This window comes from Columba livia, chromosome 9 (assembly GCF_036013475.1).
Source record: "Columba livia isolate bColLiv1 breed racing homer chromosome 9, bColLiv1.pat.W.v2, whole genome shotgun sequence".
In the NCBI taxonomy this organism is placed as follows: Eukaryota; Metazoa; Chordata; class Aves; order Columbiformes; family Columbidae; genus Columba; species Columba livia.
In genome coordinates, this window is record NC_088610.1 from 4,809,107 (window position 1) to 4,830,474 (window position 21,368).

General features: G+C 39.4%; 2 protein-coding genes across 6 annotated transcripts in view; one reads left to right on the top strand and one right to left on the bottom strand.

The window, feature by feature from the left end:
* Nucleotides 1-21,368, bottom strand: part of LRRC31 (leucine rich repeat containing 31) — a 47,404-nt gene that overhangs the window by 23,377 nt on the left and 2,659 nt on the right. For 2 of the 3 annotated variants that reach the window (XM_065073523.1, XM_065073526.1), the window contains exon 1: nucleotides 11,251-11,399. The exons of the other annotated variant lie outside the window; for it this stretch is intronic. The gene's annotated coding sequence lies outside the window, so the exon portion shown is untranslated. Of the gene's footprint in view, nucleotides 1-11,250; nucleotides 11,400-21,368 lie in introns of those variants that run through there. 3 annotated transcript variants of the gene reach the window in all.
* Nucleotides 697-20,466, top strand: SAMD7 (sterile alpha motif domain containing 7). 3 transcript variants are annotated; one of them, XR_002407716.2, is made up of 10 exons: nucleotides 697-879; nucleotides 7,813-7,916; nucleotides 8,854-8,980; nucleotides 9,123-9,259; nucleotides 10,318-10,396; nucleotides 12,849-13,522; nucleotides 13,944-14,065; nucleotides 14,936-15,046; nucleotides 15,912-16,416; nucleotides 18,094-20,466. XR_002407716.2 is itself a non-coding variant. In XM_005513284.3 (9 exons), the coding sequence occupies exons 2-9, from the start codon at nucleotides 7,814-7,816 to the stop codon at nucleotides 16,182-16,184; spliced, it is 1,626 nt and encodes a 541-aa protein (XP_005513341.1). In that variant the 5' UTR covers nucleotides 697-879; nucleotide 7,813; the 3' UTR covers nucleotides 16,185-20,466. The 3 variants fall into 3 exon arrangements, 1 of the variants encoding a protein (XP_005513341.1); XR_002407717.2 differs by having other exon boundaries at nucleotides 15,912-16,409; XM_005513284.3 differs by having other exon boundaries at nucleotides 15,912-20,466.

Below are 21,368 nucleotides of genomic sequence, written 5' to 3' on the forward strand. Positions count from 1 at the left end.
CAATAGGAATGGGTCCATTTTCTCCAGGTTTTGGGGTTGTGTTTGCATTTCAGAGAGGACAATGGACAATTTTTTGTTGTTGAAGCAAGCACTTGATGAACTTTAGGCAGGTGAACAAGGGATTAACAAACATCAGCTGACATGGATATTAGAAAAGAAACACTCTGACATTTGAAAACCTGCCATTCACTCGGCATTCATTGTGAGAGCTAACCCACTGACAGGGAGAATTAAAGAGTAAATTGCCGGCTTGAGCAGTATAACCATCTGATCCCTGTGTTAGCCTCACAATATGCTTAACAGGATTTCCATCTTCTAGTTCCCCCCAATCCAATCGGATACACAGTTCTGGGATAACATGGTTCTGGGGTAACCACTTGTCAATGGTCAGAAGTACCTCCTTTCTAAAAATCAGTATAAACAGGTAACACAATGTGTGAGAGCGGGGCAACCATCAACCTCCTGTCTCATTTCTTGTTGGAACAGGAAGATTTTAAGTGAATGCACCAAGCATCTTAAAAGCTAACAACAGCTTAGCAGGTTACATGTGAAATAGGTTTATCAGATCAGTGCAGTGCTCTTCTTGTAATTATGTTTTTACAGCCTGGTTAGGGGATGGTATTGGAGAAGGGCTTGTGATGTCAGAGTGGGTAGGGCTTAGAAGCAGGGATGAGGGCTAATCAAGATAAGTTCAATTTGTATTTAAAGTGAAGTCAGCGTTAGTTAAGGCAGTTTTTGACATGTTAATCTTGATGTGTTTTAAAAGCTGCCAATCACATTACTGAGGCAGCTGGAAAGGAAGACTTACAGTGAAGGCACAGGCTCTTGGATGCTCATGGTGGCTTCATTTTACCACAAACTAAGGTCTTCACAATAGACGTAAGTATACATGAAATAAAAAGTGCTAGTTTTGAATGTAAATGGTGATGCGACATCTCCTAAGCAACACCAATAGGTGTAGGATTTTTCAGATTTTGATGGTAAAGACTTATCTCATGATAGAAACCGCACAAGTGGAATTCTTCATGGTGTTTTTCTCTAAGAGCAGCAAAGCACTGCAGAGAGAAAAGTTCAGAACTGGTAGTGGTGATACAGAAAAAGTAAATTATATGACTATGTTCTGATTTCTCAGCAATTTGGTAAATGTATTCTTATGGATAAATACTGCATATTCAGATGGAAACACTATTTTTTATGACATAAGTTTGATCATTTTGGAAACATTTAAAGATCTGTATCACAAATGGAGGATTTTAGCTTTCTTTGTTTCCCATTGCATATTCAGTATTTTTCTAGAAAACTCTGGATACAGATTGAGTTGCTTAATGTATGTGCACAAATGTTTCACTGTCTTGTCTAATAATAACAGAATACTCTTAAAAAGCTAATGAGTTGTTAATACATATAGGTTAATCTTCATGGTAATTCTTCTTTTTAAAGTACAATAAGAAAAACCTCAATATTTTACAGATAGCTCCTGAAGCAGCGGATTTGCTAAACCAGTGTGCAATCAGAATTAATCAAGGTTATCATCACATAGATATATTTGGCTGTTTTAGTGTAGTGTACCTAAATTAAACTTATCTAACTACAATTTTGCTTGTGTGCATAGTCATCATAACAAACCCCAGTGCTACCAGCTTTGTGGAACACTAATGTATGCAGGGGGATAGAGTTTGTAAATGTGTGTAATGAGGTTTCCTTACATCATATTATTATCTGAATATGTAGGCAGAATTAACTGTAGACTGGGAAAGGCTTGGGCACTATTGCAATGCCTTCAGCGCTAAAATTTCAAGTTCCTCAGTTACAGAATACAAATTTCTGTATGTACCCAGTACCCCAAGATATGGAAAGAGTGAGACAGGCAATCCTAACCTAAGTAATTTTATCATAGTCTGATCCCGCAAACCAGAGCTGAAAATGTTCAGTGTGCTCAAGATGCTGATTTCTGTTTGCAGGAACAGGTGTGCTATTTCAAATGTTAATCTCACCAGGAGAAAAGTTTATATTAAAACTTGTGACATATATGAATGTGGAAAATAACAGTGGTTTTATAGTATCTGATATATGTGACTAACATATTTTATCATACCTGCAAATATTTTTTCAGATGAGCATGTGCTGTCTTATGCTTTGTAATAAAGAAAGCTAACCTGAAATGATGTGCAACAAAAACCCGTACCACCTTGTTTTACCTTTGTGGAATACGACACAAATGCAGTTTTCTGTTTTATCAGAGGATCTAGGAAAGTTTGAGGGATACTCCTACAATATTTAATACCCTAACTGAAGACAGAAGATACTGAGGATTCAGTACAAGTTTTCCAGATTCAAACTCTTAGTCAGTAAAGTGAAAGTGTTGTTAAACAAAAATAGTTTTAAACAGCCTTCCTAAAACCCACTCCTCTCTCCACTACCTGGTTTCTTTTGGCACTGGGAGTGTTGTCATTTGCACTAATATTTCATGTTTAGGTGAGACAAGTCCCACTAAAATTCAACTGCATTTCATCTGTAAATACCACCCTTGCTCTCCTATCAACAGAAATATTTCCATCCTAAGACTTGGATTTCTAGTATTCAAAAATTAAAAACAATTTTAACACTTTATACTTTAAAAGTAAAAATTATTAAAGTTTACTTTCCCTTTATCTGATCTCACTTATGCCTCATTTGGCAATCTTTAGGCTTCTAAAAGAATCAGAGACAGGAGGATAACGTTTCAAATGTCATCCTTAATTATGAAATAAGTCCACAAGGAAAACAAATGACATCATGCTCTATCTCTTGTGTATATAGCCTATGTAATAGAGAAACCCAACCCTTGTAAACAGCTTCTCATGTGCCAGTTTGTCAGGATACAGGGTGGGTGGACGTTACACACACATGTGCATGCGCACACTTGCTGTGCTACAACCACTATTTTCATTAGTTTTTGCTTAGTTATTTATTGTATAAAAGGCTTGGCTAAAGCACTTGGTGTGATCCCAGCTGGAGCCTCTGGGTGCTACCACAAACACAAATGAATAAATAATATTAGCATGATGGTTCTGCAGAAACCAGCCCTCTGGTTCCAGCCCCAAGCGGAGAGGGAGAAGCACTAAGCCCGACTCCCACCGCAGCTGCTTACTGTCCTGTATCTATACAACTCCACCATATCACATGGCAGTTCTGCTTCTTTTTCCTCCACCATCTGTCTGTCGCTCACCCAGTCAGCTTGGAGGGCTCGTGCTGTGTGTTTGTGCTCAGCACAACACATCTCCACCTTTGGTTTTAGTCAGTACATTAAGCTGACTGTTGCCTTATCAACACGCAGGAATAAGTTCTCCCCTTGCCCCTCACCATTCCAGGGAGAACAAGATTAACTTCTGTTACAAACCTGACTTAGTTCCTGAAGGACTGAGTTCACCAATACTAAGCCAGTATTTCTTACAGAGATCAGTGTGTTTAAATAAAATGAGTGACTTGTTGCTTGCAATCTTACCAATTAGCTAGCCCAAAAATGGTGCAATATTTGTGCCTTCATTTCAGTGCAAAGGCACGCCGTGCAAACTGTGCTGGCTGACACACACAGTATAAATATAGTTATTTTCCTTTCTTTAGGGAATGTATCGCTCTCAATCCAGTTTCAGGATTACACTCTAATCTCAGTCTCTGCCCACGTATCTAGGATTAGAATTTAGCCCCACAGCCTCTCCAGGGGTACCTTACCCCAATTAAGATTACATATTTCATGCTCCTGTATGACATAATGTTGGTATAATTGCTTTCCAAAAGTCATTTGTTTTGCTGACTGTGGGTTCTCGAATAAGTAAAAAAATCTCTAGTTTCATGACTCTTAGCCTAGGTTTGGGGCAAGAAGCCTTGATACTACAGCTAATAACATTAGCGTATTAGTAATATAAGCATATGTATCTATTTTTTAAAACAGCATGTCATTTCAAGAAATCAGGAGAGCTTTTTCTAAAAAGAGAGCAAGTGGGAATGAAATTGAGACTATGCATGAGTTTCCTGATATATTTCACTCATAAGCATGTATACTTACTTATACTATATATTTAACTGATTTCCCTGACACAGATTTACCTGAGCATTTTCAACAATACCCAGCTTCTTCCAAACACTGTGGCTCCACTGCAAAAGTATACTGGACATTTATGTACATAGAAGCAGTATTAGTTAGTAAAGCAGTATTAGTTAATGAAATCTGAATGTGTCAAAAAACATTTTCCAACAAGTCTATATTATACATAAGACAATGCCAGTACAGATACACAGACTGCTATAGACACTTTGAAACCGCATATAGCATGATCATATTTGCAAACGCTTCTGGTTCATAAAGTTTGTGTCTTGACACTTCTCATCTAATAAATCGAGACAGAATTAGTTCTGGGTGAGTGGTTCTGCCTGCTGCCAAGAAGGGTTTGCTAAGGGTAAGACTCTAAAGGTAGAGATTAACTTGTCTTCATCCCTGTAATGTGCTGTACAGCCAGGATTTGTGCAATAGGATCAGGGAAGAGCCATATATGACTGGAACACTGGACAGCTGGTGTGTATGAATTTATATGAACCCCAATGCAAGATTTTGAGCTACTCTCAAATCCCAGCTAATAAATGTATCAGAAGTATACTTTCCCTCTTCTCGCAGAGATCTTTTTTTGCTGATGCTGGTTTCTAACATGCTAGTTGTTATGAAAATAGTACAGACCCTTAGTAACCTAAATTTGACCTGTAAGTCAGAACCCAAGCTAAGTAACAACAACAACAAAAAAAGGTGTTTTTCCAAATGCAATAACAAAGATTTATCAAGTTCAGTATCCCCTCCTGACACAGGGTTACATATAAGTCTTCAGCTTAATAACATAATATAATTATTTATCCTACCTGATCAATCCAATACCTTCCTTATAAATAAACAAGTAATTTAATACTGATGACACACACATACAAAATGTGTCCTTGAAGCAAAATTTACATCATATTGATATCCAAAAGGTCAGCTAGGGAAAATAGATTGGAATTTCAGTAGAACTAACATTTGAAAAATTTTACCACAAATACCAGAGTTATTTTATATATCTGAGAAGAAATCCAAGCTCAGTTAGATCAGATTGACTGACTCACCAATAAAAAACACCAGAATGACTTTGTGGTGCAACTTCAGTGAAAACCTCATTAAGGAATCAAACCTTCCTTTAGGCTCATGATGATTCAAAAACTGGGTCAGAGGAGTCAGTAAGCTACAGCTTTAGTGGAAAAAGATAACAATGAACTTTCAAGTCTCATTATTCTATGACTTTTTTCAATACTGTATCTTTTCTACATTAAACCAACAAACCAGCTGGTCTGCCTTTGCAAGGATAAGTTGCTTATGTGATGCAAGCTGCCTGAAGCAAAGCTCTGTGAATCTTGGCCATCTAATGCATAATCAATAAACATGGACCAACTCCACTATGGATCCTGCTGTATATGGTACCCTACACTAAGTGAAAATGGCAGGATTTAAAGGAAAACCTCACTTTTAAAATGGAAGATTTTTAAGAATGGTCTTACATAGTTTCTCCTTCAGCTCTGAAAGCAGGTTACGTGAGAGACTACCTGCCAACAGAAGTTTTGTTTTCCAGATTATTTAATACATAGACACTTATCTGTGAAAGGAAGCCACCTAAACAGCTCACAGGACCAATATGGTATTGCAAATACCATCATCCCAGTTGCCATCTATTTTTTTTGAGCTGCTGTAAAGTTTGGTTCAGCACTAAATCGCTTTAGTACTGAGCTTTAAAATGCTTTAGCAGCTCAGAAGCACTTTGGCAGCTCAAATGCTCTTCATGAGGCACCCAGTATCCTAAACCGCTTTAAGCCTAAAGTATCCTAAAAAAAAGGCAAATAGAAACATGTCCGGCAGCACACATTCAGATACATATGTCAAGAACAAAGGACACAGTGTTGTTCTTGGATTTGACAGGCTTGTGAGACCAAGTATCTTCACCATACCAAGGAAATGGTAAATTCATGGTGCACATGAATTAGATCAACAGCTTTCCCTTAATTTTTTTCGTAACTCATCAATAGTTCAAAGGCAGTAAAAGGAATTATAATGATTATTCTAATTTATAAATGGCTTGGGTAACAAAATACATGATTTGGCTTCCATCATATTTTGGATAATGAACAGTTTTTACAGTTTGCTTCTGTTTTGGAGAAGGACTGGCTGTGAAAAGCAGAGTTTCGGTTGTTCTTGCTTCCTATTTCTAAGGAGTTTCTGTATGCTAGGTAGCTGGTTTAAATGTAAACAGACTACTTGGAAATTGGATCCGTCTTGTACTCCTAACAATGCTAACATCTCAAGCTGTGTTTGATCTTACTGCTACTTGTACACCACCCCTGCAAGTTTGGCATAAATGTGAAAACACATGGGAAAGACCTGAGCAAATGGGCCAGTAAGCCATAAAAAGTAAAACCATCCAAAGCTCCAGATGGTTCTGGCCATTTGTGCTTCAGAGATCACATCTCTGTGAAGTGATTATTAATATGAATTCAGCAGTTGTCAGCAGTCAGCTGAAATGGTAGATTCTCTGTGCATTTCTAAGGCATCCCTCACTATTATCCATACTAAACGCTGGCCGAACTCACAGAGCTGTAGTTATCTACAGGATGAGAATACTTATGTGTTCCATCTTTAAGAAGAAAGCTATTGGGGAAGAAAACTCACTAAATCGCCCTCCCCACTCCAGCCCCCAAACAAAAAAACAAAACAAACAAACCAAAAAAGCAACACACACACCACCAAACAACTCCCCCCCCGACCCATTTGCTGTGCAAATCTAGTTTGCAATGAATGTCCAGATGCCCCAGCCACCCTTAGAGCCGGTCTGTTCCCTTCTGCCAACCCCTCAACTTCAAGCCTCCCACACAGGACAGTTTTTAACACCCAGGCTGCGAGTTCCAGGACTAGTTTCTTTTATGACCTATCTGCACAGATAATCCCCTGTAGATCGTTCCTCCCAAATCCTAAATACCACATATTGTAGTTACTTATTCTCTTTTTACCAGGTTCATTTGTAATCTAGTCACCTGCTTCTTTGGACAGACTAAGACAAACTCATGCAATCCACCTCAATGGCACTACAGCTGTTCAACTATGCGCTTGTAGTGTATTAGTTTTTAGTCTGGAGTTGTGCTCCTCATCTGGCTTTGTTTACCTGTACTTACATAGATAATTAATCTGAGCCTAGCTATTTTTATCACCGCTTTCATTACTACAAGCATGTTACCTTTTTTACTTTATTTACAACTCTTAAGGGGCTGATATCATTTGGAACAGCTCGTTTCTTTCCATCTATTTATCTTAGTTCACAGCAGGCAGGGCTCCAAACTATTACAATACTCAAATTAAACCAAAGATACCTGCCTTCCTGAGTACAAGCATGTCACTGTTCTCAGGGTCACCGTGGTACGCCAGGGCCTGCAGGCAAAAAACTCTGGGGCTTAATTATGTCCTTCTGAGCAGCTAATATTTCTCAACAACCTGACTTCCCTTGCATAGTAAGACCAAAGGACACTGGACAGCTTGGTATAAACAAGGGCAACATCTGCATTGTCCTGAAAAATAAAAGTTTCTGTGGGGTAACCAAAATAATCCACACGCACTCAAGGGTACAGCTGCGAGTGGCAGAAGGACTACCTGTCTGAGAAATAACTTGTATAACCTGCTCCATTTCTTACATTGTTGAATGTCTTATTCTGTTCTTTGGGCCTGCTGATTCAATTCTTTACAAAAGAAAAGTTGTTGCTGTCTTCTTACAGCATGACTCCACGAGATCACATGAGAAAAATGTCTATCCTGGGGGAACAAGGAACTCTAGAAGAAAAGCACTTATACCGATTAGCAAGCGGCATGGCAGCAGGAGGTATGCAGGAAGAAACCAAACTGTGCATTTCTTTATAGGATTGCTAATATCTGTACAACATACAGGAAACAGCCAGAAACAGGCTTAATGTCTTTAAAAAGGTATTTCAAGTTTGTCTTATGAGTAGCTGGAGAAACACTTCTCTTAAGGTAATTAAAAGTTAACAAGGGGGGGGATCCTGGCATTCTGAATTTCATCAAGGCATGATAAGCACCTAGAAAAAGAGTCAAGGTCACACAGGAACTCAGCCACAAAAGCCACAGCTGGGCACTATGAGATTCTGGCTCCCCCCTCCAGGCTCTGCTTTCTAGAGCTGCTGTCTCGTGACAAGGCGGGTTCCCACTAATAAGATTTTTCTAAAAATAAAACTGTATTAGAAATGAAAACTCCCTAAAGCAGAGAACTTAACATTCACAGCTATTCTTTTTGTTTCATAGTGATATGATTTATTGGACATTAGGAAAAAATTCTTCCCAGAAAGGGCTGTTGGGCATTGGAACAGGCTGCCCAGGGCAGCGGTGGAGTCACCATCCCTGGAGGGGTTTAAAAGGCGTTTCGATGAGGTTCTTAGGGACATGGTTTAGCGTTAGATTTAGGTTGGGTTATGGTTGGACTCGATCCTGATGGCCCCTTCCAACTGAAATGATTCTATGATTATCAATTGTAAATTGTCCTTTTGTACACTTGGCCGCACACATCCTGTTTATTTTCACTGCAGTTTGACTGTATAAACTTAGATTACTTACAGTGGTTAAGATGGCAGTGGAAAGATCTTTTTTAGTTGCTGATATTAAAGAAAGTGTGATTTTCTAGCTCATACTAAAATGCTGGTAGCTTGAGGGAAAACACCTTATTGTTTCTGGTAAAGTTACATTGCAGACAGAATCGCTTTGTAATTGACTGCACTGACAACAGAACTGTCTATCCTTTGTGTCAGAACTGCGGCAGCGACAAGAGATGCTGATGAGAAATCAGTTGATGGCAGTAAACCCTCAGCTAATGGGTGCAGGCCAGCAGAGAATGCAGGCGATTCCCTCCCAGTTTGAGCCTCGACTGGTAGACAGGTATCTTGGACCATTTCTCTACTATAACACCGCAGTCAAAGAATAACTGTCCATGTGCTGTACCTGAGCATATAAAGACCCTAGATTATTCTTAACTAAACAACATCCTTTGCATATCTGAATGCATTTTTTTTCCTCTCAGAGATCTTTTACCTTCAACTGAAATGATGGCATCAGCTGACCCCCGACAAATCCATATAGCATCCCACCTTGGACCCACAGTCCCACAGCACGCAAACATGCCAAACATATTGTCCAACCGCGTTTACCCAGGCCCAGGTAACAAAGCACTGTTTGCATCCTGAAAAAGTGATAGCACATACATGAGAAAGCAAACTGCAGCTACTAGTTTTTCATAGGTTTATCATCAGTATCAAGAAACAGTTAATTTTCTTTGGAAAAAGTCACTAAAAGTTGGTGGTTTACCTACCAAATATTCTAAACTACCCCAGTTTGAGTCTAAACACATCCACTTTAGCTTTTGTTAAATACGCTGTTTTCAAAACCATTTGCATGGTTTTGTTCTCTCTTTTTCCTTTTGTATTTTCCAAGAATTTTCACAGTTAAACAGCAGGTTGTAGCTAAACAAATTAGTCAAATCAACACCACTTTTTGCTGCTTTTAACTTTTGCTCATGTATGAGCGTTGGCTGTTTTAAGAGACTACTGATCATATTCTTTAATCATAATATTGCATGCCATTTTACTGATGTAGGGCAACTACAAGCCCTTTTAATAAAGGCTCAAAATTCCAGGGCACAGCTCTAAGGGAAAGGCTGGATATCACAGCATGGCAACACAACTGTGGCACACGTCATGCAGCACATAAAGTTACATATCACTTCATACAAAGAGGTCCTGTCTTCAGGTTCCTCCTTTGAAATGACAATAAATTCCCCCCCGATGCGGATTTCAAATAAGAGATCCCCTCAAGAGGAAATGTCACGTAAAAATAGGGGGCATCTAGGCTGAAAAGAGACTCGAAAGAGCACGTTTGCTTTGGTTAACTGTTGGTTATTATTTTCTGAGCAGCTATGTGTAGTTCAAAGACATAACTCACCAAATAAAGCCACATTGCTGTCTCTTTCCTTTATAGATAATTACAGATCTGATCCTGCATACACCTGATGTAGGACTTCATGTTTCTACTACATATTCACAACAAAGCAATGAACACATTAGATTTAACTTGAAGTCATATCGGCTTTCTAGCAAAGCACATAGTTCAAGTTTTACAAAACTTTTTAAAATGTCTCTGCATTGATTTGGGGTTTGTGCATTTGCTTGAGGAAACAAATTAATTGAAGATTTATTTTCCCCCCCCCCCCTCCCTTTAAGGATATAGCTTTCTGCAACCAGAATCCATGGAAGCTGTGGCCAGAAGACAGGAACTAGTTCAAAAGCAAAATATTGCCAGGTAATCAATAGTAAGCTTTGCTCAGAGGTGCATGCCTGGATTAGGGCAGCAAAGGCAGCTGGAAGTTACTAAGTCGCAGACCTTTTGTGGGTTTTTTATCGACAGCAATTGAGATACTTTTTCAAGTTACCCAGAGGAGCAGAGGGCCCCAATTATCTCTTAAGGTTTGAAGTTACTGAACTTTCTGCTTGTCCCTATTTTGCTTTTAGCCTTAAAATAATACAAGAAAAAGAAAATAAACCCTCAGCTTGGTTAAAGAAATAAGCTGCAAACTTCAGCCCCAGCCCTTGGACTCTGGATCCGAATACCCTGAAGTTACAAGTCAGAAAGAAATTCGAGCGTTACAGCTGTGTGCTGCCACACAACATTTTACACACCTACAGCTGGGCCCTTGGGATGATCAGGGTACCAGGGTAGCCAGATTTCCTAGTTTAACCAAACAGCCTGAATGTCAGGCTGACTATAGAAAGCCCAGTTATTTATACCAATTTCAGTGTAACCAGTAGCTGGTTAAGTTACCACCAGTGCCCTCCCTCACAGTCACACCATCTCCACAAGGAAACTCTAACCTCAACCACACTAGCATTGGGCTTCAGCAAAGTACTGAGTAGCAGCACCCCTCACACAGCAAGATTAAGAGCAAAGAACAGATAAATTCTGAGCAAGAATCTCAAGAGAATTATGACAAGTGTTTTAAGCTCTTCAGTCAAAGACCTCCAAACACAAGACTTGCATCAACAACACATTTCATACAGCTCTCACAACCTAGCAAAAACCCTGAGAAAAACAAGTAAAATAGCTGGTAGCAAGCATGGTCATCACATATCCCTCAGCCACATCAGAGCTAGTCCTACCTGTTCAGGCTCTTCCTTCAGCTCATCATATCAGGAAAGCTCCAACAAAAAAGAGCTCAGCCTAACTCCATGAGATAACTTTTACCCCCTTCTTTTGCCACCCTGGCAATTACCACCAGCTTCACACTGGGTAGTGCAGCACACTTCACCTTCAGAGCTGCAGAGTCTCCTTTTACCCTTTATAGAAATCAGGTGTTGCCAAACAATCTCTCACACTTCCTGCAGCTGGGCCCAAATCCTTGTTCTCCAAGGGACTCTGCCTCCTAGCAAAGCTCACCGATCTTCTGGTTCTCAGAGGAGCAGACTATCTTACCTGGAGGAGTAGTCAGGAATGTAATGCTCTTTTCTGTTTATTTCTACCTCAAATCTATATGTGAGTAATGAAAATTGGGCAAAATGTACAAAGACACAGCATATACACAAAACAATTCTGCTGGATCTCTGAAATCAGAAAATTAATAATTCAGAGGTTGTTGCAAAGATGAAAAGAGAGCAGAGAGAAAAAGACCTGAATGTTGTGATCAACTAATTCCTCCTCACAACAATTACCTGAACAGATACCATTTGCCCAAACTGTTTTCCTGACAATGTTAAATTAATGAAAAGTTTCCTTAAAGTCAGAATGTCTCTGACCTGTTACCCTCATTGCAGTGTTAAGAATGCTATCTTGGTGCACTTTAAAGTCTTGGCTGCTCTCACAAGCCCTTTTTCAAAGAGAAATGTGGAAGTGCCACTGAAAGCTCCTCAAAACAAGGAAGGCAGGCTGAACCATTTCTGGTTTGTGTCTGGAAGAGTGGCTCGTTTCTCCCATCTCTCAGCTGAAGCTGTCGAGCTCTAGCTTTCTGTTAGATCACTAGCTTAGCTCCAGAGAAAGCTGATGCCAGCAAAGGTGACACTTACTACTACTTGTATTCTCCGTAGCTCACTGGTAAGCCTTCCCAGCCCAAAGCCAGGGGCAGGAGGCTGGCACAGGCTCTGAGGAATTGGTTTTATCCATCAGGAGGGAGATCAGTTGAACACTTACCCGCAGGATCTCACCCTTCCACACCTTCAGACTGTGCACAAGTGCCAGGCACCATAGAAAGTGCCTACTAATGTCACCTTACTCTGAATGTATGCAAAACGTTCCATGATACCATAATTCTAGTTCTTTATCACTTACAGTATCACTGCCATTTTCCAGTTTTCAGTGTAATTTTCTGATTGGTAATGTAAATAACTTATTTTCTTTAGTCTTTGACCCTTATGACCCTGGAGACAACTTTCCAAATCTTAGGTGAGCATAATCACTGTAATAATGCCTCAATTGCCCAAATCCAATTAACACTTTTTAGCATGAAAAATTATCCAGAGGCATCACATGGAAGATATATTTTCTTTTCCTTTTAGTTTACTGTATGTATCTGGCAGCACATAAAATGTAGCCAGCTATGCCATTCCACCTGCAGTTTCTGATCTCTCACACATAGCAATATCAGGGAGAGAGAAGAAAAGCAGTTCTCCTACCTATTTAACTGAGTTTTAATCTGCCACTGAAAAAAAAGAGATGATGAAGGAACTGAGCTGCCCTAATTGCTTGTGTTCTGTGTGTCTCTTAGAATGGAAATGGAGATGAGTGCTATTTTTCAGCAAAAAGAAATGGAGAAAGCTCACCGGAAAGGACTGCTGGGCCTGGAAGCACCTTTCCTTTACCATGGCATGCCAGCTAGTCCCATTGCTTTCCGTAGCAGGCACAGGCTACCTGAAGGCCATCTTCCCAGCGACTTATATGTTCATCGTACCACCCTCGATGAAATTCATGGCAACGCTATGCTCATGGCCACCAGCCCATACCCTCCAGTCAGCACTTTGCAAAGGGAGAGGGGACGTCGACCAGGGAGACGAGCTGGAAATCACAAAACTGCCGACTGTAGCACCAACGGCACAAAGAACCAAGCTGACGACAAATCTATAGACCCTGCTTCAGCTGCGGTGGATGATGAGAAGGAAGACAAGAAAGAAGCAGAGGTGGAGACACCGAATAAACATGAACAAAGTAAAAACCAGACTGAGACATCTGCAGTTGCCAAAAACTGTAAAGAGTTTGAACAAGGCTTGAGAAAAAACTGCGCTACTCATGAAATATCTGCTGAAACCAACAGCAACATAAATGAGAAGGAATCTAATAGCTCGTGTGCTGCTTTTGATGACAAGTACATGTACCCTTCTGCAATCCCATTCTCAGCATTACCATATGGATTTCCAGTACCCAGCAACCCACTGGTACCTTCAGGTTTGTGAAGACTCCAGATTACAGTTAGAGTGGTATGGTGATATTATTTATTTTTATTGGTTCGCTCTCTCATTTCTTTCCTCTGTTTTAAGCACATTTTTGGTATCATAGAATCAAAAGCACTGGATAATGTACTGCTTAGAGAAAATACTGAGGTATGATTTGTATGTGCAGTGACTGGCACATACAGTGCCAGCAGTAAACAAAAGACACCACCAAAACAAAACCCTCCAGAATCAGCTACTCATGACTATCTGGTGATTTTGGTGTCTAGGACTCCTGTATCTGTCTGCGGCTACACGCTGCTGGTAATATATTAGGTTCTGGAGAAGTATAAAAATTCTCATGTTAACAGTCATTTCTTATTGATATGTCAGCAAAGTCCTACAAACATAATAACATCTGTGTTTCCTCCTCAAAGGAGCACATGGCCTGGTCCTGAATGGAGAAGATATTTCTTCCATTGAAGACATTCGCAAGTGGACCATTGATGATGTATACAACTTCATCATTAGCCTCCCAGGCTGTTCGGATTACGCTCAGGTGATTATAAACATTCATCGCTTTTTCAGGTCTTTAGGACCATCTACATGTAAAGGTCATGAAACAAATGTAAATGTTAGAGATGAACTGGCTGTCACAAAGTTACAAACATAATAGTTTTCATTGTGCTTCAACTTAAGACACCACTTGCTTCTTCAAGGGAAAGCCAGTCTGTGCTCTGAGAGCTCTATGTACATCTGCTGCAATGTGGAGTTATTGGGCATGACACATACCAAAAGGACCAGCAGCAAAACGATGCTATAAGAAAAGTATCTTAATTTTTTCAGTCCACATGCCCTGCACAATCTTTATTCAGATTAAAGTAATTTTGCATTCTTGGATATTGGCATAACCCATGCACCACCCCTAAGCTCTTACAGGCATTATTCCATTTAAAAATAAAATACCATTCCAAACGCAAACAAACTGGTTAAAATCCTGTATATTCCTGATAAAGCCTTAATAAGAGGAACACTATTCTTTCTATCGTAGCAGGCTGCTCACTTCCTAAAAAACAATATCAGCAAAACAAAAACCAGACAAAAAACCCACAAAACAAAACAAACAAAATGAATCAAAACAAACAAAAAGCTAACCAAACCAAGCACAAAAAAAAACAAGAACTAAATAATGCTAAAACATTACAAAGTTCCCACTTGCCAAGAACAAGTAGATAAACTACAGGCCAATGGGCCCATACCCACAAACCTAAACAAGAGACCTCACGCTGCAGTTAAGAAATAAATATGAAGATAAACCACTAAAATTATTATGTCCTCCTTCTATTGTCTCTGCCTCAGGATTAAGCATAAAAAAATAACCACTGAAGTCTGTTTCAGCACAGCATTTTGTGTTTTATCATTTCATAAGATATTTAAAGACCACGCTATTGATGGAGAAACCCTCCCACTTCTAACAGAGGAACATCTCCTGGATACAATGGGATTAAAACTCGGACCAGCGTTAAAAATCCGCTCACAGGTATGATCATTAAATGTATGCCCAAATGGCAAGTCATAGAGATGTGAGTCAGAAGCTAACAGGATGAAATTTTTCCAAACTAAACTATATTTTTTTCTCACTGATAAGGTAACTATAATCATATTAGGAAAAAAAAAATTACTCCAGCATAGTTTGCTTTTACTTCTCTGCATGTTACAACAGCACACAGGGAGACACTAGGAAGAGCTTAGGACTGGTAGTTTGAGAGACACTTTAAGTGGAGTCAGGATAGAACAGCATTGGAGTATAGGCTGAGGTTGGAAATGGAAAATACGTTTGATGATTTACGTCAGTTCACTCCTCTTTTCCCTTCCCAGCTGGTAAGAACTGCTCTGTTACACACTTGCTTTTGCTTCAACCTGGCTTTCAAAACATACCAAGTAGAGTTTTCTACAGCCTTTCTGGGATAATAATCTTACATGTTTCATGGCTGTCCCTCTATGTTTAAAGTTTTCTGCTCTCAATTTCATCCAGTAATATCAACTCTATGTGTGTTTCTATCCTTGCTCGGTTATTTTCCTTTTCTTTAACCCCTTGCTCTCTCTCACTGTTCTCTTATTAAACCCACCTTCCCTGCCCCTGGCTGGCAGTTTGCCTCCCTTCCTGTGAGACCCAGCACACTGGGACATTTCTTTTCCCCATCTCCTCCTGCAAGAATCTGGGTCTAGAAGAACATGAGAGAGGGAAAACCAAAGAGATTTTTTTTCACTTTTGCTAACCCTTTGAGATGGCAGGGATTTCCAGGATGCCCCTGGCATTGCTACGCCACAGTCAGCCTTGATGTTTAATGGCTTTAACACTATCTCAAGAAGCAATTGCTGCAATTGTGCTTTTGTCCTCAAAGGTGTCTCGACGTCTGGGCAACGTGTTCTACATGATGAATCTTCCCCTGTCCGTGCCCTTAACACCTGCTCCAGGCAAACCCTCAGACCAGCCCTTGGACACAGCCTCCCCTCTTCACTGCAACAGCAGTGGTGACACGCTGGATAGTCCCTGCTCCCAGGACCCAGAAACGTCAAAAGCCGTGGAACAGATTGTTTCCGAAAGCAGGGAAAATCCATGTGACACAGCTGGATCTCAGGCTGACTTCCAGATGATCGCTTTTCAGAAAAGCTGAGCTGACTCCAGGACACAAAACATTTTTAATCATACAGGAACCACTAATTACAAAGCATTTGAGAAGACAGCTGCAGCCTGAAACCTCTGTATGACTGGTGCTGAAGGAAATACGCTGCAAATGCAGTGTGAGGAAGTATGGTATCTGAAAAGCATTTAAAAAGTGCAACTACATCTTGGTGCAATTACTTTCAAGTGCAATTCATTGAAAAGAATACCAGTACAGGTAACAGGTAAATTTGATTTTTCATTAAAGTCCAGTGTGATCACTAAAATCTGCCAGAGACTCGGGGTGCACTGAATGACTTACAGTGTGCCCCTGTTGAGAAACTACAAGGAAAAGTTACAGTTTCCACACATAGCTGACTTCTGCTTCTGTTTAACAAAATTTAAACATAATTCATTGGGAGAGTACGGAACTACTTGTAGAATATAAATATACTCTAGATTCAGCAATTCAAGTTAATTCCAACGCTATTCTAGAGCTAAGCCTTTCTAAGTGCCTGGGAAGGGTATACAGGGTATAGATGAGATACCGTGGACATGTAAATACCATGTGTCACAGCAGTTTTAATTATTCCGAGGCATTATTGCTGGGGTTTGAGCTGAGCTGAGTTTAGGAGGAAGCATAAGCAGACTCCACCATAAAGACCAGTCACTGGGACAGTGGGACTGCACCCGATTCCTTTCCCCCGAGCACACCTGGGCAAGCCACGGGTCACCCTTCACTCAACAGCACGCATGATGTTCTTTATTTTGGAAGAGGCCACCAATTTTAGCCTGAAAGTTCCCCCTTCTCTGCAAAAATATGTTTTCCCCTCATTTCTGCTACTGATGACTTTACAGCAAACAAGAAACACAAAATAGAGATTTTTGCTAGAGATAAATGCTCAGCATCTCGTTGTGATTCCTGTGTGAACTATCTTTGTTCCCTCTTCAGGAGTTTGGTCACAGACTGGTCTTCCACTTTGGAAGTCAGTATACTACAGTGCCGTCTTCCACTCTCCTCCTTGCAAGTACACTTCTTTATTCCAAAGAACACACAAATATTTTTGATAAAGTTAATTTCTGTAAATTGAGTGTTGATAGATTGTGGAACTGCTGTATATTGCTACTTCAGATCCTCTCCCTTTAGTTTAGTTTGTGTGACCTCAAGTACTTAAAAACCAAGAGATACACTGCCATTTAGATGACAAGTGTCTAAACGCATGAGGAGAGGGAATATTCTCATATTTTAGACTGTGGGCACCTGTTCTTTTCCTTTAGCTTGAGATAAATTATTTTATATCTTTGGTATATTCGTGGACTATATATTATGTGATTAGAGGTTTGCAACACTGACTGAAGATGTTTACCTTACTATACTCTCCAAACTTTGCAGCCTTGAGAAGAAGGGCAAGTACCTATAGCACTCCTTTTCTAAACTAGCAAAGTCTTTCTGTAAAAGGAGTAGCGCCTGATTCTGCTTTCAGTGAAAACTGCCACTGACACCAGCTGAGGCAGTTTTGGGCTCTGTGCATAAATCTCCAAATACTGTAAATGGAGTGTATGATTTTAGGGTTAATCGATAAAATCCAGTAAGACCCAATGCCAAAGTGTGGTTATGCTATGCAGCAAAATAAGCCAAAGTTGCAGACAGACCCTGAAGTAATCCCCGCCTAAGTGAAGTGCTGTCCTTTCCATATGTGATCTGGTGAAATAATGGGAGTCTTGCCCAAGAGTGTGGATTATGTCTTATGCATCATCTGTGGATATTTTTCATGTAAGGAACTATTTACTGAATACTCAATGGTGTTCAAAAAAAGCAGAATAATAACTGGAAGCTGGAAAGTTTAAATTTATCTCTTTTAAACAAAGATGTACACCACCAATATTGTCCTGGTTTTGCTAAAAACAAGTTTCTCTTTTAGTGAATTTGCCTGTCAGCTAAAGCCTTCATATCAACTGCATTTTCCTGGAGAACCAGACACATGTTTTGGTAAACCTAGCAATGGAATGCAAACTTATTGATAAGCACGGATGGACATCTCACGAGAGAGGCGACGAGAAGCAAGTGAGCAAGAAACTGACCAACTGTGTATAACATTCCATTCACGTGAATACTTCATATAAAAGTGGGAGATCACGAGGATCTTGTTGGCTTTTTCCTTTTGCCCTTTTTCCCTTCTGCTTATGGCCGACATTAGGAGAGGACCTTGCTAGTCATCCCTGCGAACTGAGGCCTAGTGAGAGACTGAATCCAGCTCCGATTGGCTGCAGAGTCTAATCCAGGACTTTGGGTGCCGGCTCTGCAGTTGCTGAGACTTTCAAAATTGGTTTTGTATATTTTGTATTATTTTCTCTATTCTTATTAGTAGCATTAGTAAAACATCTTTAATTTTTTCCAACTCTCTTCACTCTGTCCTTCTTTTCCTCCCAATCGCCTCTCCTTAGTGGAAAGGGGGGAGAGGGAGGGGGAAGTGGGGGGGGGGAGAGGGGGTTAACAATACATCTGCCAGGGTTTTATTGTCACCCCGCAATCTTAACCCTCGACAAATATTAATCTTGGACTGGCAATTAGTTTGCTTTTCACTTTGTCTCAATTAATTTCAAAAAGTGTTAACCTCTGTTCTCTTCATTAACTGCTCTACATTTTTTCATGGCTTTAAAACCTAGTAAGGCAGCTTGGAGAGTTTTATGTTGAATTTGGTAATGTAAATGTTTACTTTTTCAGGTTTTGGATGAAACACAATTGTCAATGTAAAAAATCATATTCTGTTTGAAATGCTTTTACCTGTTATTTTAACACACAACATCTCCGATTAGTTACACCAGACAAAATGTTTTACTTTTACAGTAGATTTAAGTATGATTTTTTAATGTAGCCTGTTCATATTCCATGAGGGAAAAAATAAAATATTTTTATATAGTAAAAGTGCTTGTTAAAATAATTTTTTTTAAAAAATCAGGGACATCAATTGTGTTGATCTGAAACAATCACTAACCTTTTTTTCTTTTTTTTTGTACAATTGACAATCATGTTGACAATGCCACTTATCTAATTAAACACAATTAATGAATTGGTTTTCAAATGGCATCCTACCTCTTCATTGTCTGAAATATTTAACTTAATCCACATGAGACTTTCTCCAGGCTAGAAGAGGAATCTCCAATATGATTCCAGATCATGAGGCCACGAGGCATCGCTGCAAAGCTACAAGAGGTTACTTATTGCCTCCCGCCAAGTGAAATGAAGCACACTCGAACTACAGGTTGCCTGTTAAGTGCAAGGATATGAAGAAACTGAACTTATTTTTCTAAAGTAACAGCAGAGGAGCTTGACTTGAAATCCTATATGTCAGAGAAGAAAGATTGAAATCTGGTTTTGAAGAGCATGACTGTTTTTGTAAATGGCTCAGACACGAACAACGCCCAAAGCAGAAAAAGCTGGGATGCAAAGTCTGCAGTCTGGTACTACTTCTGCAATTAGAAAAAAAAAAACCATATGATCCATTACACATATTGGGCTCTTCTTCCCAAAATGACAAAAAGAATGACTTCATGGCTTCCTGTACTGGAGGGAGATGTGCTGGAGCAGCCAAAATGCAATAAAGGCTGGACTATGTACAGCTGCAGAGTGAAATAGGAAGGAAAGGGACTTATCTAAATGGACATAATCGATTCTAATTCTAATGAAGGAAATACCACTGCTAATGAATGTTTCCTCCCGTACAAACACTTCAGAGAGAATGAAAAAGTAAAATGGGTAAAAATTTTAAAAATACATAGAATCAGTAGACAGGTCCATATTTTCTGATTTTGATGTGTTTTCAGGAATTATGTTTATATGTAAACATTGAGGCCTTACTGATTCTCAGCAGCTACATGTTCTTTTTTGACTTTTAATACTTATTCCAGCTGCAAAGGGGTGTAGCTAGCAAGCACAAGTATGTAAGAAAGCTGGCAGAACTGTGCTACTTAATGATTTTCTGGTACCTATGCATTCATTTTTTCTGCTATACCACTAAAATCACAATGGGATGCAGATGATGTATTTTAATATGTGTGGTGTCATTAGAAATGTTTCGCTTATCATCTGTTGTTGTGTAAATCTCTAATAGTGATGCAGTTAACAAAGAAGAGAATGTTTTTGATGAGATATTTTTCAAGTGTCTGATTTTGCCTGTATCTGCACTAAATCTGTACACTCCTAGGGACAGGGACTTCTATTTCTTTCTTTTTTTTTAATAGAGCGAAGTTTTTTAAAAAGGTAAATAAAAAGGTATAGCAAACATAAAACAAAATGGTTCTATACTATAAATGACCAATTTAGGAAAGTCCTGAAAAGGAACAAATGGCCTGTCCTTCCTACCACAACCTGTGTTTCTGACCTCATGATTGCTGCATATGACGATGATGTGGAATACAACTTCGTAGAGACCTAAACAGATAGTACTCTGCTCAGTTCCCCAGGTGAAAAATCTCAGAATGTGAATTTATCCTTCGATTGTAAAATAGAAAAAATAATCAGCTCAAGTTTTTAATATAATCTCTATTTCTTAAACTAAGTAGATACTTCTCATATTTTAGATTTTCCAAATACCCTAATATAATGTTGATTGGTTGTATAGTGTTTTGAGTCACTACCAACATCATACATTTTACAGAAAAGCATCCAAAACTAGCTACAGGTCTTGTTTTGGTACCCTGCTCTGATAATGGCACAATAAATATCCTATCTAAGCCCTTTATTGTTCACCGGAAAATAACAAGTCAGGTCTATGAGTCTGGGTGTCCACCAGGGTTCTGCTACCTGTGGTGTTTAGTTTTGACTAAGCACTTCATGCTATAACAAACAACTATAGCTATATAGCTATGGCAATTTCAGTATAAAATGAATGCAGATTATGGTAAGGGTAAAACTCGCCTCTCCTTTTTCATTTGTTTGGTGGTTTTTATTTTGGAGGGTTGTTTTCTGCCTTTGCATTTGCATATCTCCTTTCTTTGGGAAGGCTTTGGTCTTACTAACACATATTGAGGCCACAAGAATTACTAATATTCTGTTGACTTGACCTTTATTCATTCCTTTTCTATGTCCATTGCCAAGTTTACCTAAGCCTGTATTCTCCAGAGAGACATTAGTTTTGCTACTACTTACACATTCTTCTTTAACCAACAATGTCCCTACCTAGACTGTAGAAAAGAG